General features: G+C 46.5%; 1 protein-coding gene across 1 annotated transcript in view; it reads left to right on the plus strand.

The window, feature by feature from the left end:
• Positions 1-27,706, plus strand: part of ADCK1 (aarF domain containing kinase 1) — a 115,290-nt gene that overhangs the window by 69,377 nt on the left and 18,207 nt on the right. The window contains exons 5-6 of the mRNA XM_049770395.1: positions 2,869-3,027; positions 18,084-18,242. Of these exons, the coding sequence (XP_049626352.1) occupies positions 2,869-3,027; positions 18,084-18,242 (318 nt within the window). The remainder of the gene's footprint in view (positions 1-2,868; positions 3,028-18,083; positions 18,243-27,706) is intronic.

The following is a 27,706-nucleotide window of genomic DNA, read 5'->3' on the forward strand; positions in this document are numbered from 1 at the left end:
GCTCTTGGCTTCTGTTGTTGCCACATAGCCTAAGGGTGTTCTTCTGCCCTTTATTTTGATGACCGAAGTGTCCTTGGAAGGATGCTGGTTTCAAGACCAAGTGCACATCTCACCAGGGAGCCAGCCAGGTGGAGTCTGATGACCTCTGAGTCCCCTTACAGTGGGAAAATGCGGCCACCTTAGACACCTTGGAGATGGGACCAAGTTGTACCTCACCTCTCAAGAATTTTGTCTTTGGAGCACCTTTGAAAAGCAGCAGCAGGTTGCAGAGGACTGAGTGTTGATCTCATTATGGACTAACGGAATGTTACTGAAACTTCCTTTTTTTTTGTTCCTGAATCTCTGTCCCAGCAAGAAGGGGTGGTGGTGAAGTTCAGAAGTGGCATGTATGGGCCTCTTGGGGGGTGCTCACCATTGTGACCTCCGCTACACCCTGTACCCCCATTTGTGGCTCTGCTTCATTACTATTGTGTGACCCCTGGCAGCTCTAGGTTTCAGGTTCAGTTTTCAGCTTCAAGTTTAACAGAAAGAAAGGATTCCTTCTCAGATAACTCACCCAAAAGGAAATCATTATAAGACCAGGAGAGATAGTACAGGTGTTAAGGGGCCTGTCATGCATGTGGCCAACCCTGGTTGGGTCCCTGGAAGTATACAGTCCCCTAGCATGCTGGGAGCGATCCCTGAGTACAGACATACAGACCTAGAAGTAGTCTCTGAGCACCATGAGGTGTAGTCCAAATAGCACCTCCCCCACCCACCAAAGTGAGACATTTGTATCTGATTAGACCAGTTGGGTTACATCTGTCTTTGAGGAAACCAGCATTTCCAGGGTTTTTATTTTATTATTTTTCTGTTTTTATTTTTGAGCCATGCCCAACGGTTACTCTGTGCTCAGATCTCTGTGCTCAGAGATCACTCCTGTACATGCAAGGCAAGTGCCCTACCCACTGAACACACTATTGCTCCAATCCCACTTTCAGAGTTTTGATTGGCCACTGTAGTGAGTGGAATCTACCTTTTCTGTCCAAGGTTTTTGAGACCTCTGGGTTAGGAGTGTAGAGGAGGGAAGTCCAACAGTTTCCTAGGGAAATAAGAACTGTGGAGGGAACAGTGGTATCAGTCCTTCAGTTTTATTTTATTTGCTTTTGGACCACACCCAGCAATGTTCAGAGGTTATGTCTGGCTTTGTGCTCAGGAATCATTCCTAAAACTTCTAGGGGGACATATGGGATTTCGGGGATCAAACATCAGCCACATACAAGGCCCTTTGCTAATACCCACTGTGCTATCTCTCTGGCCTCTCTTCAACAAGTCTTTGGCATTGACACTTTCTAACTCTGGCTTCCGAGAATGCAGCGCCAAATGTTTTTGTCCAAACCTACAAAAATCTGTGCCCACTTAGAGCTGTTGCTAGAGTCCTGTGTCTTGTTCTCTGTTTTCCTCTCAGCCCAGGTCTGAAAAAGGGCCCTTGCACAGGGACACTCAGGGTGGTTGAATGGGAGCAAATCTGGGCCTTCAAAACCTAGAACTCCCCAGAGAGGGAAAAGGACCAGGGTGTGACTGAGGGAGAGGGTGCCGGCATGGAGAGGGGTCGGTAGATAGCCAGCAAGGAAGGAGGATGGGCGGTGGTGGGGACATGTGACTCTTCCGTGCGCTGCCTGGGCCACGGCCTGCGAAGGATGTTGATAAATGGGATGGAATTTAGTTGAAAGCTGCAAAAATGACGGCAGTGCTGCGAGGAGTGATTTATGTGATGCGATTAGCCAAGTGATGGCACCGCTTCGCACACGGACTGGGGTGGGGGTGGAGAGGGGACTCGTGACTTCTGATGCCCACAGAGAGGAGGGTGCTGTGGAAGGGCCAGCTAGAGGTGGAAGGAAGGGAGGAAGGGGGCATTGGCTGAGAAGAGGACGAGAGATTGTGACCCACTAAATACTGTGTGTGTGTGTGTGTGTGTGTGTGTGTGTGTGTGTGTATGAGAGAGAGAGAGAGAGAGAGAGTGTGAGAGAGAGAGAGTGAGAGTGCATATGTGTGAGAGAGAGAGAGCTGTATCTTGGCTTCAGGAAATGTGAGTCTGTGATTTTCAGCCTTGGCCAATCTCCCCAAAATTTCTGAGGGCCTCCCCATCTGTTAGCCTCTATCTAGACCATGTAGGTGTGACCACTCAACACTCAAATTAGGAAAAATCTCTCCTGGGGACAACTGGTGCGCCTTATCTGAGTGGGAGGGAGGGCAGGCAGAAAGGCGGGGAAAGCACCGACAGTAAGGGGCATGTGTTCCCCACTTTCTGTAGGAAGGCAGCAACACTCAGGCCGGGCAGGGGGTCTCTCAGGGCTCCCTCTGGGCTGAGGCTGTGGCCATGGCAGCTTTGCTGGGTGGACCTAGGATTCCTTACCAAGACTGTTGCCGAGGCCAGAATGAGAGAGTGGCACTTGGTGGGATCAGGAGCCGGCAGTCTGTGCTCCTGGGAGCCCTGCAGGTGGAAGGTGGGGTGCATCTTCCATTTATGTCTGGGAATGCCACAACCTTGGACTCTGTTAATTTTTGCTTAACTATATATGAGCACCTAGAGACATGGAAACCCCATTCACACACAGTGCTCTTTACCCAGCTGTGGGTCTTTGAGGGCCTCCTCCTGGGCACCACCTCCTTGACCTTCCACAGAGGGACTCAGGTTTGCCTGGGCATATGCACACATCCCTCTGTCCATCTCCTCCCAGAGGTAGGCATGAGTCTCAAAGGCCACAGTAGCAAGGCTTGGGCCTGACATATAGCCGAGAACAGTGAAAATCTGCCCCATAGGTATCAGATTCGTCCCCTGCTTTGTGCTATTGTCTCAGTTTCTCTGTCCTTCTCCACTCTTGACAGATCCATGACCTCTTCGCCAGCTTTGATGACACGCCTCTGGGAGCTGCCTCCCTGGCGCAGGTCCACAAAGCAGTGATGCATGATGGGCGGACGGTGGCCGTGAAGGTGCAGCATCCAAAGGTGCAAAGGCAGAGCTCGAAGGACATTCTGCTGATGGAGGTAAGTGCCTTCATCCAGGGACATTGCTTCAAGGCTGGTGGGGGACGTGGTCCTTTGAGCAGCTAAGAGGACAGTTGGCTATCTTGGGGTCTGTGGGTCAATGATTCCAGAACAGCGTAAGCAGCTGCTGGGGTCAAGGGGACTTTAGAGGGATGTTGTCAAGTGAAGACCCAGAGGGCATGTGTAAAATCACGCCAATGCAGTGTGTCTCTCCAACCCCAGGTGAACAAGTCTGAATCAGGGTCACTCATGAAATAATCCAAACCAGGCTGAGGGTGAAACACTTATAGTTTGGCAATTTTCTACTTCGTATCTCCACCTTCTGCCTGATTTTTATTGACTGACTGTTTTTTATTGAATATAGAGACCACCCCCAGGTATAGCAGTAAGGATATAGTAAGGGCAGATACCCAGGTTTACATATAAGACAATCTTTGTTTTGGGTGAAAACCAAGTTATAAACAAACAGATACAAAGAAAGCAGGGATGATCTTTGTTTTGGGTAAAATAAGGTGTAACCTAACAGTCATGGGTAGTTGAGCTAGGAGTGGGCACAGGTAGGTGGGACGGGCCATGTAGAGCTTGTTTGCAGAGAGTAGGGTCCATAGTAAGTGTTCATGATGGAGCTGAGTAGACCTGCTTTGCTCTGTTCTCAGCAGGGAATCATTGAAGAATCCTAATCGGGAATGTCGTGATCAGCTGTGCATGAGAATAAGAATCTTCAGGCAGTCTGGGAAGGGTAACCAGGGAGACTAATTGCAGGCTTGCTGCATTGGTCTGAGGGAGAAATAATGATGTGAACCAAGGAAGTGGAGGGAAGCAGAGAGCCCTTGGGGCTCAAGAAAGGGCCAGGCCTTTGCACCTGCAACTTAGGGTCTATGCCTCACCCTTTGGGGTTTTACTTATGAATCTGCAGCCTGGGTAGGAAGGGGATGCCTGGAACCCGGGATCCCTTTGAGGGGAGTTGGTGCCTGGTGCTGGCTGATGACAGGAACTTTCTATGGGTCTGTGGGCTAGAATGTGGGGCTTTGCACAGTTTAGGGGCCAGATGCAAAGAGCAGATGTCGCAAGAGAAAGCAGCAGAAACACATCATGTGTTTAGGGTCACGCCATGGTGCTCTGGAACTGGGATCACCTCCTGACCCTACTGGTGGAAGCCTAGAAGAGACCTTTCTCCCAAGGAGATCAGCATATGTCAGCCATTTGGGAGAACAGAACTACTAAAATGCATGTTAGTGAGCACCGAAAGGAGTGCTTAGGATTTGGGGGTTGGGGGGCTCTTGGGAAGGAGAGAGTGAATTGAGGTCCCAGAAAGTAGTAACAGAGGATAGAATGGTCTTTTCATTTCATGGGGGTTTGGATACAGTTAGGGTAGTGGTTAGAGCATAACCCTGGATCAGAAGAGGGGAGGCTGGGGTGGGCCTATGGCTGACCAGGAAGGCTGAGAGGGTGTTGGAGGTTCAAGAGAGAGAAGGGACAGAGGTGACCTGGAGGGCTTAGGCTCTTAGACATGGTGGATGTTAGGCTTTTACCGGCCTTTGTTAGGGGTGCAGAGGGAGGAAGCAAGGCTTGGGGGTGCAGATGAGTGTGGGGAAAGAGGGCGACGACAAGGGGAGGGTGAGTGGGCAGCCGAGATCTACCAGTCTGCTAGCCTCTATTTTTTTTTCTCTGAAGTAGGAGGCAGGACCATCTGCTGAGCATGAGGAGGTGGTAGGTGGCACCAGAGGCTGAGGTGAGGGTGGAGTGAGGGTTTGGAAGAACTACTCTCTGTGATGAGAAGGAGCTGACCGGAATGAGGGGTCACCTCCAGCTGAAAACCTGAGTTTTCAGGACCTGCTGTGACTGGCTCTTGGTGCGCGCCAGCTAGGAGTACACCAGAAGTCTCAGAGGGTTCCAGGTATTCTGAGACCCATATCTTCTCCTGCCTTCATGGGGAGTCTGCCAGTGCCTCAGCTTTCAGGGCCTTCCAGGGCTGGGAGGACAGCTGACCTCTTCTCTGCTCAGAGCCTCGATGGCTCTCCAGGTATTAACAATAGTAATTCACTGTAATCAAGCTTCAATGCTTTTCCTGGAAGCATAGCCATGTAGCTGCATGCAGAGTACAAAGTGGCTCTTTGGCAGTGACTAAGGAGGTACTAGGGCTTATTGCAACACCAGTCAGACACACCTGTGCTCACAGTGTTCAGGAGGACCCCTGGAAAGGAGACCTGGACCACCTCTCTGGACCACCTGCATGAACATATGCACCAGAAAACACTGCCTTCTAAGTGGGCTTGGACATTGGTCCTACTTAGGCCCTTGTCTCCTTGGTCTCTCTAGTCTCCTAGTCTACTTAACCTTCTGGGTCTCTCTGGTCTCCTGGTCTACCTTGTTCTATTTTTTTTTTTTTTTTTTTTTGGTTTTTGGGTCAAACCCGGCGGTGCTCAGGGGTTACTCCTGGCTGTCTGCTCAGAAATAGCTCCTGGCAGGCATGGGGACCATATGGGACACCGGGATTTGAACCAACCACCTTTGGTCCTGGATCGGCTGCTTGCAAGGCAAACACGGCTGTGCTATCTCTCCGGGCCCTACCTTGTTCTTATTTTACCTAATCTTCCTGGTTTCCTGGTTTATCTAATCTGCCTGTTCTTAGCTTTTTTTTTTCTAATTTGATTTTGGTTTTTGGTTCACACCTAGCAGCACTCGGGTTACTCCTGGCTCTATGCTCAGAAATCACTCCTGGCAGGCTTGGGGGACTATATGGGATGCCGGGATTTGAACCACTGTCCTGCGTGCAAGGCAAATGCTCTACCTCCATGCTATCTCTCCTGATCTGCCTGTTCTTGATCCTGCTTTTTCTGCTGTAAAACTGATAAGAACCTAACTGAAAATACTCATCTTAGTTCATATTTGAAATGCATTCTTTTTCAGTTATCTATTATTATTTTTTTTGAGTCTAGACCTAAAGGTGGCTTGGTTTCTGGAATGATAACCCCAGAAAGGTGCTCAGAGAATAATGATTTTTCAGGAGTATTAGTATTACCGTGTCTGCCATGAACTTGGAGAAAAAGGGGAGGCAAAGCCACTTTTCTTCATAGCTTTTAGAGCTTCTGATATGCCTGTTTCAGGGGTGGTATCCTTAGACTTTCATGTTTAGACCTTCTCTCTCTCCTCTTTCTTCTCCAGCCCTGCCAGTGAGCACAGCATGAGCCTGAGAGGAAAATAGTGTGGTAGAAGTAATTTATACTGAAGAGAGAATAACATACATTTATTAGAAATTTTTTTGGTGTCTAGGCCACACCTGGCAATGCTCAGAGGTTACTTCTGGTTCTGCACTCAAGAATTACTCCTGGCGGGGGGAGGGAAAAAAAAAAAAAAAGAATTACTCCTGGCAGGGCTAAGGGACCATATGGGATGCCAGGAATTGAGTCCAGGCTGGCTTCATTTTGGACCAGAATGACATAGATTTAAACTATGGGTTTAATCTATAGGTATTTGCAGCTTAAGAGGTGTTTGTCAAAGAACAGGGATCCTTAGTAGGTAACTTGCCACTTGGAGTGGGAAGGTGGGATGAGAAGGGACCCTATAACATTATGATAGTGTTAGAAAAGTGGCCACTCAGGACCAGGACTAGGTGCTGACACTTGATAATGACACTTGATATCCTATCAGTAACATTGTGGTAAATCATAGTATCTAAAAGGGGATTAAAAGAAAAGAAAAAATAGAGACAGGTGTAGGGGGGAGGGAAACTGGGGATACTGTTGGAGGGAAGTGGTAAGGATAGGTATTGGAACATTGTACCCTTGAAACCTTATCATGAATAATTTTGTAATTCATAGCAATTCAATAAAACATTTTTAAAGAAGAGATTTTGGGCTGGAGAGATAGCACATTGTATAGGGCATTTGCCTTGCATGCAACTGATCCAGGTTCGATCCTCAGCATTCCATATTGTCCCCCGAGCTTGCCAGGAATAACTTCTGAGCACAGAACCAAGAGTACCCCATGAATACTTCCAGGTATGGTTACTCCCAATTAAAGAAGATATTTCTTTCTTTCTTTTATGTTTTTGGGTCACATCTGGCAGCACTCAGGGGTTACTCCTGGCTTTGTGCTCAGAAATCGCCCCTGGCAGGCATGGGGGCAATGGGATGCAGGGATTCGAACCATCGTCCTTCTGTGTGCAAGGCAAACACCTTACTTCCATGCTATCTCTCCAGCCCCTAAAGAAGAGATTTTTGTTTTTGATTTTGGGCCACATCCGGTGACGCTCAGGGGTTATTCCTGGCTATGCGCTCAGAAATGGCTCCTGGCTTGAGGACCATATGGAACGTGGGGGATTGAACCAAGGTCTGTCCTAGATCAGCCGCGTGAAAGGCAAATGCCCTGCCACTGCACTATTGCTTTGGCCCCAGAAGAGATTTTCTTAAGCCCAAACATATCTACTGGAAGGATGGAATAGAGGATGGTGGGAAACTTTTCAGGGTGAGCCAGTGTAGACTATTGGTTGTATCAATTAAGATGCTTTTGGTTCCAGGTAAAAATCTACTTTAAAGGAGTATAAATAATTGTACACCATTTTAACTCATTTCGAAATATTTGAAAGTAGCAGTGACTGTTACACAGGTGCTACTTATCACTTGATGGTGTTGTCGTTATTTTTTTTTGCAAGAGCCCTACACACTGTACTGATATTTTAAAAAATAAAATTTATTTAAAGAACCATGATTAACAAAGTTGTTGACAGTCGAGTTTTAGGCATATAATATTTCAACACCAATCCTTCCATCATCTTCAGTTTTCCTCCACTTGAGTTCCCATACCCCATCATATGCCTCCCCATGTGGCCCCCCCCCCACAGACACCTTGACAGGAGGAACATTAAAGTTTCTGGTAATTTTAGCTTGGATTTCATGTTTTCAGTGTTGTTGAGTCTGTGCTTTGGATTTATAGCTGTACCACTCTCCCACAGTACCAATATAACTGAAGCTCTAACTTCTGTTTCCACATTACTTACCTTTCTCATTTTCCTCCCCACTTTCATATTTTTCTCCTTCTTGCTCTTCTTTTAAACTCTGAGGTCAAGAATAATCTAGGTCAACCCCCCATGCTACATTACTTTTACTTAATAACAGATATTAAGAATAATACCAATTATTAGGAATAATATCAATTATTTTATATACTACAAACAAGTGAGATCATCCTGGTTTATCTTTCTGCTTCTGGCTTACTTTACTCAACATATCTTACAGTTTTAACCAGGTTGCAGCAAATTGCATGATTTTATTGTTCTTGTACCTGCATAATATTCCATTGTGTATATGTTCCATATCTTCATAATCTATTCATCTTTTTTTGGATACTTAGGTATGGATAATGGTGTACAGACATCCATTTGAAGTGTTTTATGTCCTATACCCAGAAATGGACTTGCTAGGTCATATTGCATTTCAATACTAAGTTTGCTGAGGAAACCCCCTACAGTTTTTCCACAGGGGTTGACCCAGACAACATTCCCACCTGCAGTAGATAAGAGTTCCTTTTTCATCACATCCTCACCAACATAGATTGTTCCCATTTTTTTGATATGTGCCATTCTCACTGGTGTGACTCATTGTACTCTTGAGTTGGATTTTCCTAACAACAAGTAGTACTAAGCATTTTTCATGTGCCCACTGGCCATTCTACCTGTCTTCCTCTGAGAAGTTCTGTTCATTTTCTCTCCCTATTTTTTGAATAGGGTTTTTGAAAACTTTTATTTGGTCTCTGTGAGTACTTTATATATCCAGGATGTCAATCATTTATTTGATGAGTTGAATTGATTTTGATTTTTAAGGACCTTTCCACTTCCTGGATTCTAAGACAGCATCCTTCTTCTGCCCAAAACAACTATAGAGTCCCTGATATCATAGGTAAATGTGACACCCAGATGCCAGAGAGGATCTGTTTCCCTCACACTCCTCATTAGAAAGGAACATCTGGAAAATTCTCTTAATTTCTTATGGACAATCAATTTTGGTGTGAGAAATGAAATTCCTATGGCTTAGAACAGTTATGATTCACCTCAAGCTAATAAGCTCTTTTTTTTTTTTTTTTTTTTTTTTTTGGTTTTTGGGCCACACCCGGTAACGCTCAGGGGTTACTCCTGGCTATGCGCTCAGAAGTCGCTCCTGGCTTGGGGGACCATATGGGACGCCGGGGGATCGAACCGTGGTCCGTCTCCTAGGCTAGCGCAGGTAAGGCAGGCACCTTAACTCCAGCGCCACCGCCCGGCCCCCTTTTTTTTTTTTGGGTCATACCTGGCAATGCTCAGGGGTTACTCCTGACTCTGAGCTCAAAATTTGCTCCTGGCAGGCTTGGGGGACCATATGGGATCCTGGAAATCAAACTGGAATCTGTCTGGGGTTGACTGAATGCAAGAAAAATGCACTGCCGCTGTACTATAACTCCAACCCGTAATAAGCTCTTTTTTGAAGGACAGAAAATGTGTACAAAATCCACGTTCTGTTAATCAGGATGGTAGGGACAAGAGGAAGTTGCTTTTGTTTTTGTTTTTGGCCACACTTGGCATTGCTCAGGGGTCACTCCTGGCTCTGCACTCAGGAATCGCTCACTCCTGATGGTCCTGCAGGACTATATGGGATGGTAGGGATTGAATTTGAGTCTGCCACATGCATGACAAGCACACTGTGCACTATTGCTCTGGCCTCAGGTCAATGGGATCTGGGTAGTGCCACGGTAGTGTACTGGTACTGTCCTCAGAGGGAAGGAGATGCTTCTCGAGGGCAAGCTGTTAAGTGATGGCAGATGAATGGAGACCCACTTTGTGAAAGCTGTTGGATGAACCTCCTGGTATTGGTGGCTTAGCATGAAAGAGAAAGGGCATAGTCAAGGGCATTTTATCTTTGTCTTTGTAACTCAATATTGTCCCTTTACTAGCTGGACAATTGCTTATTGATGCACAACCAGTGACTTTTATTGATTGGAATGGCTCTCCAGAGTAAGTAGGTCCTGAGATGGGATCAGTGACTCAGCAGGAAGGTGGGAACTGACTAGGCAGAGTCTGTCTGCCTGCTGGCTGGCCTTGCAGTATGTTTTGCCTTTTAGTAGCATGAAGTTGAGTGAGCTATATCTCACTGTTAGGTTATTTGCACTATTTGGGAGCTGAAAACTCTCACAACCGAGGAACAGAAAATCCAGTTCAGTACCCTGAGCCTAGTACCTTTCCCTCATTGATAGCTGTCACTCTTCAAGCATTCTGACACTTATCAGGAGCTGAGCCCTCCGACAGCACCTCTCCCCTTCGTATTCTGCAGAATTGAGGCGTTTCCAGCCTGAGCACTAGAATTTGAGCCATCCTTTGATATTATCCCAAAGGTCTCTAAAGATAAATAAGTAGTGTTTTTGACTTTTTTTTTTTTGCTACATCTGGTGGTGCTTAGGGATTATTCCTGGCTCTGCATTAAATAAGTCATGGAAAATAAGTCGTGTTTTTTAATTTAATTTTTTTGGGGGGACATACCTGGTGGCACTTAGGTGTTATTCCAGGCTCTATCTTCAGAAATTACTCCTGGCAGGCTCCAGAACCATATGGGATGCCAGGCATTGAACCCGGGTCAGCTGCATGCAAGGCAAGTACCCTATCCTCTGTGCTATCACTTTGGCTCTTCTTTTTTTTATATTTTTATATAAAATGAATCTATATATTTAATATATATTATATACACTTATTTAAATATATATTTACTTTTTATATTAATATTCTTATTATATATATATTGTTTGGGGGGGGTTTGAGGTCACACCTGACAATGCTTCTGGCTCTTCATTCAAGAATCACTAGTGGTGCTGTTCAAAGAGCCATAAGGGATGCCAAGGACTGAACCCAGGTTGGCTGCATGCATGGCAAATGTCCTGCCTGCTCTGTTATTGCTCTGGCTCATTTTCTGACTTTTCTTAGCAAAATTTTCAGTGCCTTATTGTCTGTCATTTTTGTTTCTTTTCTGAATGTGTTGATTGAATAGTGGGTGGATAGGTAATGTTTGTGTTGGCAAAACTCCCAACAGCTGACTTTAGTTTTTTAATATACTTAAAAAAATACCATCAATGTAGACCATCCTCAGGAAACTTCATTCTCTCATGCTGTTTTCTAAAAAGTGTGAACCTTAATAACATATCAGAACAGAGATAAGCCCATGAAAGGCAAGTTATTTACATCGTTTAGAATTGATTTTCGATCATTGTCGAACATCCATTTTCACCAGTTTAGTTCCATGCATACTTTCTATTTAGGGTGCTGTTTCCTCTTAGAATGTCATTTCTTTTATAACTGGTAATAACTTGATAAGAATAACACACATTCTCTGGCATTATGCAGTTTACAAAGCTCTTTATGTGCCTTATCTCATAAGTTTCCTAATGTATTGACCTGTAATATGTTGCATGAGTTAGAGCGGCATAAAGAAAATCAACCCAAACCCTGGTCCCTGTCCTGCATTTTTTGAAAGGACAAGTATGTGGCCTTGGGAAGTGCTTCATGTCCTGGAACTGGTTTCCTTCTTTGTGAACTGGGCCAAGAAGGATGAGAAGGGAGTATGGATACACAGTACCATATACTCAGAATAACCACCAGGAATTCTATTTTATTCCTTTTTTTTTTTTGGGGGGGGGAGCATACCTTGCATTGCTCAGGCTTACTCCTGGATCTGTACTCAGAAATTACTCCTGGTGGTACTAGAGGCACCATATGGAATGCCAGAGATCGAATCTTGGTTGGCCACACGCAAAGCAAATAAATGCCCTATCTATTGAACTAGAGGCTCCAGCCTCTTCCCTTTTATTCTTACTTTGTAAATAGCGGTTGGTACTTTTCACACATTTTTACATGTCCCTTCACTTTTTTTTTTGTTCCAGATGGCTCATAATTGATGTTGCCTTCTATAATTACTTTAGAGGAAATCATTTTTTTCCTACTCTAGAGGAAGTATTCATTGATTGATTCCAAAGATTCCCAATCAAAATCTCAGATATTTTTAAGTGGGGCCCCTAAAAATTCAGAAGTAATGATCTCCCCTGCCACCTGGACTGCGGAAATAGGAAGGTTGAATTTGGATAGTATCATTGTGAGTACATTATTGTCTGTGGGAAGAGGAGTGAAGTTCTTTGCCACATTCATTTTTCATTTTTCATCTGCAATCACTTGCGTATGCCGGGTCATTGCTTGGTGCTAGTGAGAGCACTGGCTGTTGGAAAACTTCAATGGAGAAGAAATATTGGGAGAAAAACCAGAAAGTCAAATTGATGGTGACACCTGCTTTATTTTTGTTGCTAGCATGGGTTGTCCCAATAGAAAACCTCAAGTGAAGCAACTTAGAACAAGTTATTTTAAGGGAATTAAGGGACTGGAGCAGTAGCACAGTAAGTAGGGCATTTGCCTTGCATGCAGTCAAACTGGATTCAAATCTTGGCATCTGATATGGTCTCCAGAGCATAGCCAGGAGTAATTCCTGAGTGTAGATCCAGGAGTAACACCTTGGGCAAATTAGGATATTGTTCCTAAACCCAAACCAAACCAAACCAGAGAATTGGATGGGAGCAGAAGGTAAACTGAACTTTATTTCTATTTCCTCAGCCAAGAGATATCAATAAAGCCCAGAACATTTTATTTATCATTTTTGATTATGGGCCACACCCAGTGATGTTCAGGAGCTACTCCTGGCTTTGTGCTCAAGGATCACTCCTGGTGGGACTCAGGGGACCATAAAGGGTACCAAGGATGGATCCCAAAGTACCCTACCTGCTGTACTATCACTCTGACCCTTTTTTATTTTATCAAAATTGTTTTTCTTTCTTTTTGTTTTTGGGCCACACCTGGAGGAGTTTTGGGATTACTTCTCGCTCTACACACTCAGAAATCACCCCTGACGGGGGCCGGGTAGGTGGCGCTGGAGGTAAGGTGTCTGCCTTGCAAGCGCTAGCCAAGGAAGGACCGTGGTTCGATCCCCCGGCGTCCCATATGGTCCCCCCCAAGCCAGGGGCGATTTCTGAGCACATAGCCAGGAGTAACACCTGAGCATCAACCGGGTGTGGCCCAAAAACCAAAAAAAAAAAAAAAAAAAAGAAATCACCCCTGACAGGCTTGGGGGACCATATGGGATGCCAGGGATTGAACCCGAGTCTGTCTGGGTCATCTGTGTTCAAAGCAAACACTTTATCGCTCTACTGCTGTGCTATCACTCCAGCTGCATCAAAACTGTTTTGGCAAAAAACATCAGAGGGCCTCCTGAGCTTTGCTCAGTGGCTCCCAGGCAACTCTCTGTGGTTCTCAGCCAACATGCTGGTTGGGACTGAGGATAATGTGCTGCTTAAAGCCTGAGGTGTGCCAGGGACCACTGGGGTGACACTGGCAGTGCTAAGGGGTCTTCAGGGTTGCAGTCAAGATGATCAGGAAGTCACACGGTGCTGGAAATTGAACCTGGGGTCCAGCACATGCAAAAACCTACCTCACCCACTGCTGCACTAACTTCCCGGCCCAGCCACAACCATTTTAGACTCAGACCTGGCAAATCTTACTTGCCCTTCTCCCCACCCCCTTGAAATTCAAGAGCTTGATACACTTCCTGAATTATAGGTGAGGTGAGGTACATTTCCTTGCTTCATAGCTGGCATCAGAATGTCAGGTTGGTGTCATTTGATAACGACCCCACTTGGGCACAGCCTCGAAGTTAAAGGGAACCACTCAAAACTGCCCACCCTAGTGCTGCGGAAACTGGTTTTACAAGTGCAGTCAGAGCTTAGAGTTACGGATTAGTTTAGTAACTGGTTATTAAGGCTAGTATCAATCAATAAGTTCTTTGCTTTTATGATTAATGACATTAGGTCTCTGTAATGACTCATCATATCATGGATTAGGAGTCAAATAATCCTTAAGACACCTGTCAGTGCTGTTTGGACATTTATGATTTTCACAAGTCATGGTGACCAGACAATTGATGATGAGGGTTTAGTGTTTGTCCTGGTGCTAAATCCCCTGATACAAGTCCTGATTGTCCAGGTATTTAGCTGCCTCTATGGCTGGAGGTGATTGTCCACTTCTGGTGGACGCTGTGGGCCCTTCCTTGTCTGTCTTTGGTGAGAACCTCTGGCATTTAGTAAAATTCAGACCCAAAGGGGTTGAACTTGGGGCCTAGATAGTGGAATGTGGGTTGGTGCCTCAAATCCCTAGATTCTTGGGCCAGTCCAGGGAGATACTTCTGTGTGCTAGGCAATTGTCCTGCTTCCTTGAAGCCCATCTGAGGGTACAGGGAGAGGTGGGGCCAAGAGGTGCTGGGCCCACATGCCCAGGCCTGGCAATTGCCACCTCCCCTTTCCAGTTTCATGCAACACGAACAGAAACAAAATGTAAGTGAAATTGATTATCACAAGGTCCCAGGCCTAGCCTGTGAAAAACTAGACAAGACTTAAACGAAATGAGACTGCAGCCAAAGGTAATTAAAATGGGTTTTGATAGAAACGGAGTATAATAACCCTGAGTGATGATTCTTTCAGGATGGTGTCTGGTACATTGCCTAGGACACAAGGTTTGAAAACAAAGCTGTAAATGCCTAGTAGTTAATGGCCCTGCTTTGGATTTATTTCTTGTGATGGGACATGCCTAGCAGCATAGGGCATGCAAACACAGGTCGGGCAGCCTAGGGCAGGGCTGGCAGCCAGGATGCAGATGTCCTGGAGAGAGTGTACAGCAGCAAGGCTCCCGAAAGACAAGTGCCATAGATGGTGTGTGTGTGCGCGCGCGTGTGTGTGTGTGTGTGTGTGTGTGTGTGTGTGTGTGTGTGTGTGTATGCGCGTGTGTGTGTGTGTCTATAAAGGGGGCTGACTCAGCAGATACTTATTCCTCACAGTTCTGGAGGCTGGAGGTCCATCATCATGTTGCTGACCTTTTGCTTTCCTACGGACATTTTCTTCCTGGGTCAAAGATAACATTCTTTCTCTGTGACCTGTTGTTGCACAGATAGGAAGTTCTTAGGCTTCTTTCCTGTCCTTATGATATATATTAATATATGTAAAATATATATTATATTATACTATAATATATAATAATAAAATATAATAATACAGACTATTATTATAATATTATTAATATATTTTTGTTATTTTGTGGGGGCACACTTGGAAGTGATCAGGGCTTACTCTTTCCCTGTCTGTGCTTAGGAATAACTCCTGCTCTGTTTTTTTTTTCTTTTGGGCCATACACAGTGGTACTCAGAGGTACTCCTGGCTTTGCACTCAGAAATCACTCCTGGCAGGCTTGGGGGACCATATGGGATGTTGGGGATTGAACCTAGGTCAGCCACATCCAAGGCAAACCCTACGCACTATACTATCACTCCTGCCCCAACTCTGGGGGAACTTTGGGGGAACCAATAAGGGGTGCTGGTGCTAGTTCCAGGGATCGAATTTGAGTTAGTCATGTGCAAGGCAGGTTCCCTATCCACACTGTACTGTCTCTCTGACACAGGGTTCCTTTGTTCGTTCCTTCCCTCCCTCCCTCCCTCCCTCCCTCCCTCCCTCCCTTCCTTCCTTCCTTCCTTCCTTCCTTCCTTCCTTCCTTCCTTCCTTCCTTCCTTCCTTCCTTCCTTCCTTCCTTCCTTCCTTTCCTTTGTTTCTTTACTTTCATTTTTTTTGATAAATTGAGAGCCATACAAGACAAGTACTCTGCTGCTGAACCATACCCCTGGATCTCTCTGAAGTCATTTAAACCTAATAACTCCCACAGTCCCCCACCCCCACTTCAGATCCCATCCTATAGCAGGACATATTTGGGAGGTATCTACTATGCAGGTTTAGTGTGCAATAGATGGGAGGGATGTCTTTGGTGGCAGTGGACTCACATTGTCCTCCTGTTGACAGAGTTAGTGGGTGCTGTTTTTGGAGCACTGGGACTATGCATGCTATGGAGGACCACAGGGTCAGCCAGGGTCTCCCTGGATAGACTTAATACCAACACTTTTTAAGAGTATGGGGGCTTTGTCTTCTGGGTTTCACTCCCAGGATGCTGTCTTCAGGACTTCACCTATATCTCAGCATCTCCCTGACTCACCCTTCTGAGCCTTTGACCATGAACTTGGGAACTTGTCTTCAATCCAGAGCCCTTCTCTGAGCTGAGCCCTGAGTCTTGGGCCACTGAGGGTGTTGTGACAGTTGTCACAGGCTCTTGTTCTCTGCAGTTATGTTGAATCTCACATCTGCCATTATTAACTTTGTTTGTTGGGCTACACCCAGTAGTGCTTATTGGCCACTCTCAGCTATATGCTATGCTGGAGGTAAAACTAGAGTTAGGCTAAAGCAGCTGCATATAAGGTTGATGCCTTTACCTCCCACCCGAGCTCTAGGTGTCTGCGCTCACACTGTTAAACAGATAGAAAGGCCAGAAAAGTCTCTGAAATGCCCCTTCTCATCATGTCTTTATGCACACTTCATCCACAGTGGCACCAGTTGCCAGAAATCTGAGCTTCTTTGCAGGTGGGTAATGCTTATGCCTTACTCCTGCTGTCTCCTCAAACATTGCTTTGCTCCATTAGAATTTTCCCAGTATGGAAGATTTCAGAAGTACAAGAAAATGTGGGAAATGATATCAGTGTTGTGACTGTTCAGGGAATAGCCACCAGCTTTAATAAATAGTTACCAGAAGGACTGGAAAGATAGTACAGTGGGGAGGGCATTTGCCTTGAACATGGCCAATTCAAGTTTGATATCTAGGACCTCCTCTAGTCCCTTGTGTCACTCCAGGAGTGATCCCTGAGTGCATAGCCAGGAATAAATCCTGAATACTGTTGGATATGGACCAAAACCAAAAAGAAAAAAGAAAAGAAATAGTGACCAGAAGACATTAGCAAGGCAGCACCCTCATGCCTGCTTCTACCCTATACCCAGGATGGTGGAGTGAAATGTGGGGGGCAGCGCAAGTAGAATTTCAGTCTGATGCTGCAGAGCTAAGCTTAGGGGCTGGGTTGACCCCAGTGGAATTCCAGCTTGGGGCTGCCTTGCTGGGTAAATTCAGGGACCTCACAAAAAATGTCTCCACCTCCTCCTTTCTTTTTTTTTTGTGCTTTTTGGGTCACACCCAGCAGAGCTCAGGGGTTATTTCTAGATCCAGGCTCAGAAATTGCTCCTGGCAGGCACGGGGGACCATATGGGACACTGGGGTTCGAACCGATGACCTCCTGCATGAAAGGCAAACACCTTACCTCCATGCTATCTCTCCGGCCCCCACCTCCTCCTTTCTAAGATGGGGAGTGCTATGAGGATTTGGGGGTTCTAAGTCCTCACTGAACTAGTAAGCAGATCCTTATAAACTGACTCTTCACAAGAAACAACTTCAGTGGAAACCCACCTGGCCACAGATGGATTGAAATAGGCAATGGCAAAGAACCTGTGGCATGTCTGTGCTCATAGGAACTTTGCCATATTTCTAATGATGACCTAAGCCATTAAACTTACCTGGTCTGTGCTCATTAATTTTCTTCTTAGCCCTCACCTTCCAGGTAAGGACCCTGCCCTCGAGTCTGTCCCTTCAGTTGAGGACACAATGTGGGCGGGGACCAGCTTGGAGTGTGGTGTTCTTGTTGACTACACACACACCTATACTTGCCCTGTGTGGACAGTTGATGCATGTTAGCAGACTACACCTGTACATTGGTGGGTTGTGGGTGGATACCCACAGACCCAACCCTCTTAGGGTGATTTATCATTTTCCTATTCATGTTATCACAAAATGACCCGGAAGGGATTGGTGCCTTCCGAGGACCAGCTGGGAAGCTCAGCCTACTGCTGGACCTGCAGGTCAGCTAAGGTATCACTGTTACTGCTGCAGCTAGTGAGGGGCTTTTTATTACCCCTGTATTCTACTATGGAGATATGCATTGTGAGCAGTTTTCTACCCAGCCAAACCTCAGAGGAGATTGGGGGGGGGGGTGCTCTCCAAGTCCATTCCCTGGTAGGAGAGCAGGGAGTGTACTACTGGCCTGCTGGGGTACCATGAGCTGACTGATGGTGTGCTTGGTGGGTTGCAGATGCTTGTTCTGGCTGTGAAGCAGCTATTTCCAGATTTTGAGTTCATGTGGCTGGTGGATGAAGCCAAGAAGAATCTGCCTTTGGAGCTGGACTTCCTCAATGAGGGGCGGAATGCCGAGAAAGTAGCCCAAATGCTAAAGCACTTTGACTTCTTAAAGGTAAGCATGGCAGGATGCTGGGTTCCCCTGTGCAGGAGTGTGTGGCATGCTTGGAGCCCTGAGTTTACCCTTCAGCACCTGTGTGGCAGTGTTTTACTGGATTATCTTTTTTTTTGGGGGGGGTCACATTTGGGGTTACTCCTGGCTCTACACTCAGAAATTGCTCCTGGCAGGCTCAGGGGACCAGATAGGATGCTGGGGTTCAAACTACCGTCCTTCTGCATGCAAAGCAAATGCCCTACCTCTATGCTATCTCTCCATCCCCATGGATTAGCTTTCTGAGGTCGCATAACTTGTCAGTGCAATGTTACAAAGAAATGCTGAATGTGACTGTTGGCCTGACAGTCAACTGAACAGAGGTTTATTGAATGATCTGGACACTGAACATTCCCCAAGGGCTGCATGCCAAGGTCTCTGCCTCCAGGAAGCTGAGATGCCGACATTGACAGCTCACAAGTTTGTCCTCTGTCATGGCTCCTCCCACTCTTTTTTAGCTCATTGAATGTGCAGTTAGTTCTGCTGTGATCTAACATGTGTCTGAGAAATCATCACCATGTGCATAGTAGATACCACAGGACTTTTGGGTATCCCAATACTCAACATCTGCAGAGAGATAGCATTGAGGTTAAGTGCATTTGCCTTGCATCCCATGAACTTCAATTTTATTTCTTTTTTTTATTTTTTATTTTTATTTTTACTTTTTTGGTTTTTGGGCCACACCCAGCGATGCTTAGGGGTTACTCCTAGCTGTCTGCTCAGAAATAGCTCCTGGCAGGCACGGGGGACCATATGGGACATCGGGATTCGAACCAACCACCTTTGGTCCTGGATCGGCTGCTTGCAAGGCAAACGCCACTGTGCTATCTCTCCAGGCCCTCAATTTTATTTCTTATAATTTTTATTTTAACATTTTGATTTACCAAGTTGTTCTTAGTACAGTTGTTTCAGGAATTAAATGTGCAAACATTAGTCTTACCATTAGTGTGACCTTTCCTTCACCATTGTCCCCAATTCCTCATCCGCCACCCTAGCCTGCCTTCATGTAATCACAAACAAATTTACTTCATATTGCTTATTGCAACACAAATATAAAGAGAATTATCAAAACTTAGATCAACAGAAGTCTATTTGAAATGATGTTATACCTCACTGTGGTGATACTAACGTCAGTGTCTAAGGATTTACTGGGCAATAGTTGGTGCTAGTTGCGCCTTCTGTGCTACTGTTTAGGCCCACTGAACTTGATAGATTATTATATGACTGTCCATTCAGATTTCCTCTGATACTTCTAGGCCAATACTGCTATAAAATATTGCAGTGGCATGCAGCTGCATGCTGTTGCAGGGTCCAGGATTTATAGATTTATAAAACAAATTTGGTAGCTTGGAAGTTTGATAAGGTTAAGTGGAAGGGCCCAGCTGTTTTTGTTGGAGAGTGTACAGGGTGGCCTTGGGCTTCTGTAGTTCATGCAGAAAGGAGAATCTCTTCATCCATGACTCCCTTTTTTTAAATTATCTTTATTTAAACACTATGATTACAAATATGATTGTAGTTGTATGATTACAGTCATGTAAAGAACACCCCCCTTCACCAGTGCAAGATTCCCACCACCAATTTCCCAGATCTCCCTCCTCCCCACCTTACCCACACCTGTACACGAGACAGGCTTTCTATTTCCCTCATTCATTCACATTGTTATGATTGTGTTCAGTGTAGTTATTTCTCTAACTGCACTCATCACTCTATGTGGTGAGCTTCATGTCATGGCTGCACCTACATGGGTAGATGAGGGGGGGGGGATAAGGGTTGGGACTGAGGCAGTAAAAGATTAGAAATGAGTTTTGTAGGGTAGTATCAAGGTCACAATACAAGATGGATATTATGCATATATAAACTATATGCATACAATACTATCAGTAGGAGACCAAGGAGAAAAAATTTTCAGTGATTGTCCCAACATAAACCAGTGCTAGAGCGGCCCGCTCTCCTCCCAAAGCGCATTCCCATTAGTGTAGGGAGAGGTAGGGGGAAAGCCTGATGACCCCTATAGAGTCCACCTGGACCAGTGCCCAGGGAAGGCCTGGAGTCCAGGGGAGAAAAAGGAGGATGGTTGGGGGCCTGCCAAGTATCCCAGCACTCCCCAAGCTAGGGAGAAGGCCTCTGGCATGGGGACTCCCCAAACCCCATACCTGGCAAGAGCTGGCCTCCAGAATCAAAGGGGAAACAGGAAGCCAGATATCTGCCCGCCCTCCTCCCCATGCACCTACCCCTGGAATACGGAGGGAGGGGAGAAGCCTGAGAACCCCTAAGAGCCCACCTGAACCCACTTCTGGCCATCTGAGCTGGCACCCAGGAAAGGTCTGGCCCGACTCCCTTTCTGATAATGCCACAAGAGGTATCAGCCAGGACCAAGCTCCCTGAAAGTATCAAGAGCCATTATTTTGTTTTAGAACTTGGTGGAGGAACTGGGTCATTTTTCTGCTGAGAAGATGGTCAAGCTGGGCAGGGACTGCTGGGTTTTCCAATAGGCAGGGTGACTATGTGTGTGTGTGTGTGTATGTATGTATGTATGTATGTATGTATGTATGTATGTATGTTTGTGTGTGTCTCAGCTTAGTCTCATTCTAAAAGAAAACCCAGAGTTTTCAACTCTGTAATCCTATCTCACTTGAGAGCATTTAGCTGCTCATGTTATTTTATTATATTCATGGAACTGGACTGTTTCTGTGGAAGATAGATTTGGGCTGCTGTAGTTCATGCAGAAAGGGGAATCTGCCCCCCTCCCCTGCCTTTCTGAGAATGCCACAAAGGTATCAACTGAGACAGGGATATTTGGGACATCACTTCCGGGAGTAACACCTGAGTACCACTGGTTGTTGTTGTGTTACTGATCCTACCTTAATCAATTATTGTACCCCACCCTAGGGTGTGACCTGGTGTTAGTATATTGGATTATTCCTTACTTGGTATTCTGCTCCCACCCTAGGGGTGGTGCCTGATTCTTGTCAATAAAAGCAAGGTTCTGAGGAAGGCTGGGGCTCATTCTTTGGTCTTCTACTGAGCTGCACTCCATCTTAAAAGCAGAATACAAGGGGCCGGAGCTATAGAACAGTGGATAGGGCACTTGCCTTGCATGTACTCGACCTGAGTTTGGTCACCGGCATCCCACATGGCCCCCTGAGCATGCCAGGAAGGTGTCCTGAGCAAAGCTAGGAATAGCCCCTGAGCATCACTGGATGTGATTAAAAAAAAAAAAAAGCAAAAAAAAAAAAAAAAAAAAAAGCAGAATACCAAGTAAGGAATAATCTAATATACTATCACCGGGTCACACCCTAGGTGGGATACAATAATTGATTAGGGTAGGATCAGTAACACAACAGTTGTGATTTCCCAGATCAAGAAAACAGCATGGCAGTCTGGAGTCACATGTGTTGAGTGTCTGAGAAATCCAGCCAACTACAGCACACATGGCCCTGTATTGCAGCTGTCTGCAAAAGTGGGAACAGGTACCTCCTGCAACAGGATAGCTCTGTTGAGGAGTTGGTATTGAAGCTGAGCTTGGAGAATTCTCCTGCATCCCTAGAAATACAGGGACTGGAACCAGAGAAGGACATGCCCAAGCCTGTTCTTCCACCAAAGTTTGCTCTCAGTTCCTTTGGGCCTATTTGGTCAGAAGTACCTGGTATAGGACTTGGGCCTCCCTGATAACTATATGGAGAGCTTGACTTGCTACTCTTGGAGGTCAGCTTCCTCTCTTCATTCACAAGACTTGGAGGGAGGTCACAGAACTCAAAGGGGTCCTGTACTAGCTTCAGCAGTCATGGAATCCTCCCAGAAAAAGCATCTAATCTGTTGGATGGAAAGACAGACAGGACAGACAGAACCAGACAGAGAGTCAGACAGAACCAGACAGACAGAATCAGCTCCTGTATTCATTACCCTCTGGTCTAAAGTGTCTTATAGAGACGCCACAAGAGAGGAAGTTTCTTGCTTCTGTGTAACAGAGATGGAGTGACTGACTGGTGGTGAGTCTGCACTGGCCCACTGAGAACCTTAAAGCTCACTGATTCTCATGGGAGCAAGTCCAGCTGCAGCTACCCTTGGGGGGTGTCTTGGCTTGGCCCATTGATTGGGGTGGAAGCTGAGTTGTAGTTGCTTGTGCAGTTTTGCTCTAATAATGAGTTGGGAGTCAGGCCTGCCCCAATGGGCCCTATTTGCTCTGCTGGCCTTTCCTTGGCTGCATTGTAGATGTGACTGGACAGACAGCTAGTGTGTAAACCCATAGAGAAGAGCTGTTCTGCTCACTGCCCAGCCTTAGACTACCAGTCCTGTGAAACTGTGGTTCTCTCAGACAGCTGATGATACTTACCTTAATGTGATGCCACCTGGGATACACTTCCATCTGCATATCTCATTTCCCCCATCATTCCTCTGTATCTGGGGGCATTTCCTCCAGTTTATGTTCCACAATGGTCGCACCAGTTTACATTAAAAAAAAGAAAAAAAGCCCAAATAAACTAAACCTGCACAGGTTGCCTTTTCTCTGACACTTATTATGCCGGGTAGGGATGTAAACCATTTAAACCATTCTCCCAGATGTGAGAGCTCATTGTGGTCCTCGTGTATTTTCCTGAAAATTAGTGGCAATGAGCCTCTTTCTATATGGCTATCAACCATCTGTAGGTCCTCTTTGGAGAAGTTTTCATTCAAGTCTGTCCCCACCTATTTTTTTAAATTTGTTTCTGTTTGGTTTGGTTTTGGTTTTGGGGCCATACCTGGTGGTGCTCAGGGGTTACTTCTGGCTCTGAACTCAAATCACTCCTGGTGGGCTCAAGGGACTATATCAAGGGATGCCAGGGATTGAACCCAGGTTGGCTGAGTTCAAAGCAAACAACCTATTTACTATTCTCTTGCTTCACACCCCCATTTTTGATGAGTGGTATGTTTTCTTATCAAGTTGTATGAGTTCTTTATGTACCCTGGCTGTTAACTACTTCTCTGGGATCTATGGTGTGCAATCATTTACTTCAATCAGCTGTCCTTTCCTTTTATTTTAGGTATTTTCTTTTGCTGTACTAAAGCTTTGCCATTTAATATAGTCCCAATTATTTATCTTTACTTTTATTTCATCCACTTGCTGTTGCTCATTTCATTTACTTGCTGTTGGGGTCAGGTTCCCTCTAAAGATGCTTAATGCAAAAGTCATCGTCTGTTCCCCCTGATACCTTCTGTGAGCACCCTGGTTCTGGCACCCAGACTTTCCGTGACACCTGGCACCGATCTGCGAATGTTTCGCTGCCTCTTCCTGGGCATGGGGTGCTTCTCGGAGCCAGAGCTCCATGCCAGACAGACAGAACCAATTCCTCCACTATTCGTTCCCATGGCAACAGCAGAATAGTCCCCTGGCTGGGGCCAGCTAGCATCTGCTAGACCAAGACATGTAATGATAATAATAACAAGACATGTTTTTGAAATGAGAATGCCAAATGGGTAAATAATTAATGTAATGGTTTGACCCGCAGCTTGAAAGCCCGTTCACCATTCCCCAGACAATGGTGGAATTCGAGCTCCCGAGTAAGTAATTTTTCCCAAACACAGACCATGCGGGAAGTGAATTTTGCGCCACGGACCCAGTTGAGCTCTTAAAACTGGAGATGGATTGTCTCTCCACACTGGACCCCCTTCCAGCATCTTCGCATAATTAGGCCTCAGCACAGGGTTTACTTCTCGGGTAGGAGGCATCTTCCAGTGTGGTTGGAGCACCTCAGTCCTGTACTCTCAGCCTTTGAGCTGAAGACAGGTGCTGATGAATGCTGGGAAGACTGGAAGAGGGAGAGGAATCGCTAGCTGACCCACAGGCTTCCCCAAACCTGGGCAGGCCTGGGTAGGTGTGGCCTTAGCATGTGGGTATGTGCTCAGGCAGGGACAGGAGAGATGGTGAGGTTTGTGACTCAGGGGACAGCTTGGAAAAGGGCCTCAGAAGCACAGGGGTTGGGGCTGGGAGGGGTTTGGGGTGAAATGTGCCCCCGAGCAGGTCATTGCCAGTTTTTCAGTGCCAAGCAAGGAGCCTGGGATTGTCTGGAAATCAGGCTTCTACGTTTCTCTTTCTGGGAAAGGATTCTGCAGGCTTCAGGAGAAGCACAAAGATCAAGAATCACTTAAGCTCAAAGATGATTAAAGATCAGGTCTTCAATGAGGGAAATATCTTGCCTGGGAGGAGAGCAGGTAACAGCCCTGGTCCTGCTCAGATCACTCTGGAGGCGCATCTGGCATCTGGGGGAGAAAAAAGAGCAAATGTCATGTCTCTGAAACACCCTGGCTGCAGGGTTGGCATTTGCAATGCCATTTTTATATAGGCTTCCACTATGTTAGACACTTTTTGTTTCATAAAAACAACTTAAAGTGCTTTCTTTGCACACAGTCAATCTGGGTTTGATCTCTGATCTCCCATATGGTCCCCTGAGCGCTGCCAGGAGTCATTCCTGAGTGCTGCCAGGTGTGGTTCAAAATCAAAACCAGTTATTTTTTTTTCCTTTGGGGACTAGAGTGAGAGTACAACAAATAGGGCTCTTGCTTTGCATGTGCCCCATCCAGATTCTATTCCTGTCCCCATATGGTTCCCTGCTAGACCAAGGATGTGATCTCTGAGCACAGAACCAGGAAGTAGCAAGCCCTGAGCATCACTGGGTATGGCTCATCTATACACCATTGTGACCATGCATGCTGATGATCTGAGTAGCTCTGAGCTGTCTGTAGCAGAGAGGTGGTTAATTCTTATTTTTGGTGTTGGGGACACACCAGGGGGTGCTATGGGGACCCCATAATGGGTCTGTGAACAAACCTGGGCTGACTGCATTGCAAGGCTAGCCCCTTACCTGCTGTGCTACCCCTCCAGTCAGATGCTTTTCAAGCACTTGGTGTGTTGACTTTTCCATCCTTACTGGAACTCCACAAGTGAGGTGCTCTGTATCATCAGTGGGAAAATGAGGCCTGGGGACAGGTGTTCTCAGCTCCCAGACTCCTGGGACGAAGCAGAGGCAGTCCCAAATGGGCAGCCTAACCCCAGTGGTGTTGCATTCATCCACACACCCCTGTGACCGTGCATGAGGAAGAAGTGAGTAGCACTGAGCTGTCTGTAGCACAGAAGTGGCTAGTCAACCTTCCTTATGCCTGTGTGAGTCCCCAATTTGACTCTCACATTCCCCTAGAGCTCTATGTGGGTTGGAACCTCTGTGAGACCCTGCACGCAAGACCACACCAGTGCTCTTGGTCTGTCTGTTCAAAGTCTGTGTGTGTTGAGTGTTGAGTTCTCAAATCCCACACATGCTAGAGTTCAGGCTGGGATATTGCTTCACTGTGAATCATCCCTGTTTGCATGCAGGATGAGGAGGGGTGTCACTGCTACTCAGATAGGCTGTTATTCCTATCCATAGTCCCACTGGGAGGCAGCTGGCCTGGACACTGGGGAGGGGGGTTATTCTGGCCCCTATGCTGAGCGGTGCTGGTGGGTGCTGAGCAGGTGGTGCCTGCTTCCCCTGCACACTGACAGAAGGATGGTCCAGGGCAGGTGCTCATCACAGCAGGATGAAACCAGAAAGCTTACACCTTGGTGCTAGAATCTTCCTGAACTTGTGCTATCCTTCATGGGATCAGATTCTGCCCCGTTGTGTGGGCAGAATAGTTTCCCTGTGGTTGTATGCCCTGGGCATGTCCCCATCTCTCTGGTCAGTAGGCACCCTGGTCACATCCAGGTGGTGGTTTTTACCTTGATGAATTGTTTTCATTTGGTTCATTTTTCCTTCCTACAGAGCCAAGGAGGCTGAGGTGAAAGGCCAGGGTGTTAGTGAAAAGGGAACTTGCTTTATATTCCTGTTTGTGGGGAGATTCAGGGACCAGCTACCTGACCTGCATCCCTTGTCATGCGCCCCCTAGCGGAATAGGAGCATCTTGCATCTTGTGGTAGCTCCTGTTGAGCCTGGGACAGGCCCTGTAAGCTCGCAGGGTCCATGTTGCTGTCGTTTCCCATCCCAGTCCCTGATGGCTCAGGGGCCCCTTTTATTGTCAGACCCAGACTGCTGCTTCGGATGGAGCCTTGGGAAACAGGGGTCACCCAGGCTGACCCTGATTGACAAGCTCAGGACTTTCCAGCCTTTGGGTTTTCTTCATTCATGGGGCTCTTCTGTCTGGCCGAGCTGGGGGTCTGCCCAGGTTTCCATCACCAAGCTTTGATTTCTGGACACAAATGAAGACCTGAGCCCTCGTGTATTCCCCGACATGGACGCCAAGCTCAGCCCTAATAAATGTGCATTCATATGATTCTGTTATTACAGATGTTTTCTGAAAAGTTCCAGCGAGAACTTGTGGGTGAAGTAGCAGAGTCACAGAGCTGGAGTCCAGTGCGCAAGCTGAGCGCTCAGTGGCATCATGTACTCCTCCTTTGTGCTCTTGTGAGCCTGGACTGGGCAGGCACCTTTGTCAGAAGAAAAGCAGGCCAGGGGCACTGTGTGACTGGATGGTTGTTCACAAAACTAGGCACAGGAAATTGGTCTCCTGACTTGAGGGTCACCAATTTACAGTGATGTGAGTGTTAGGGATCAGGAGGAGGAGTGGTCTGGGGAATTCCTTATTCAATTCCTTGATGCCTGTGTGGGAGGAAGTCCATGGGGCATGCTGGGAGCCCAGTGTTTGTGTCCTCCTGGCAGTGAAGGCTCATGGGTTGAGATGCACACAGCAGCCAGAGGCTTTGCTCCTGCCTTTATCAGAACCTCTTACCTGTTTGACCCTGAGTGTTTGTTCTTCATGCTTGAGGGATTTGGGGGATTTCTTGGTCTGTCCAGAATGCTTTTTAAAGACTTGAAACCCAGTACTGTCTGTGCTTCCATAGTATCAGGGCCTGTGGCTCTGTGGTGCTGTTTGCATGTCTTGTTTGCACAATCAGGGCATAAAATGTGAGCAGGAAGAAGAACCTCACTGTGCACAAACACCCCATTTTCTTATGGCAATCAAGCCTTCCCTATGGTAGTATAAGGGCTCAGTAACTTACCTTGCTTCCTACCATACCTCATAGGGTCCGCCAAATACCGCCAACGGTTACTTCTGAGCACAGAGCCAGGAATAGCCCCCAAATGGTGCCTTAGCACTGCAGGCACCCCACCCCACATACCATCCAACAAACCTTCTTAAATGCTGTGGCAGACCTCCCCCCTCCATTCCATGCCATGTAAGCCAGAACATCGGCTTGTTGATGCGAGGCAGGTGGGAGATTGTGTTTTTCCTGAACCCACAACTACCTGATTGAAAAGTATAGCATCTACTAAAGAAATGCAGTTGTTCCTTTGCTACATACATTCAGTCTCCCCACTGCACAGGCTTAAAGATGGGGGGTAGATAGTTAAAGTTCTGAGGAAGGGTCTGATGAGAAAGAATAGTTGCTGTCATACCCCCTCTGGCATTGACATGGGGGG

This window comes from Suncus etruscus, chromosome 3 (genome assembly GCF_024139225.1).
Source record: "Suncus etruscus isolate mSunEtr1 chromosome 3, mSunEtr1.pri.cur, whole genome shotgun sequence".
Classification (NCBI taxonomy): Eukaryota; Metazoa; Chordata; class Mammalia; order Eulipotyphla; family Soricidae; genus Suncus; species Suncus etruscus.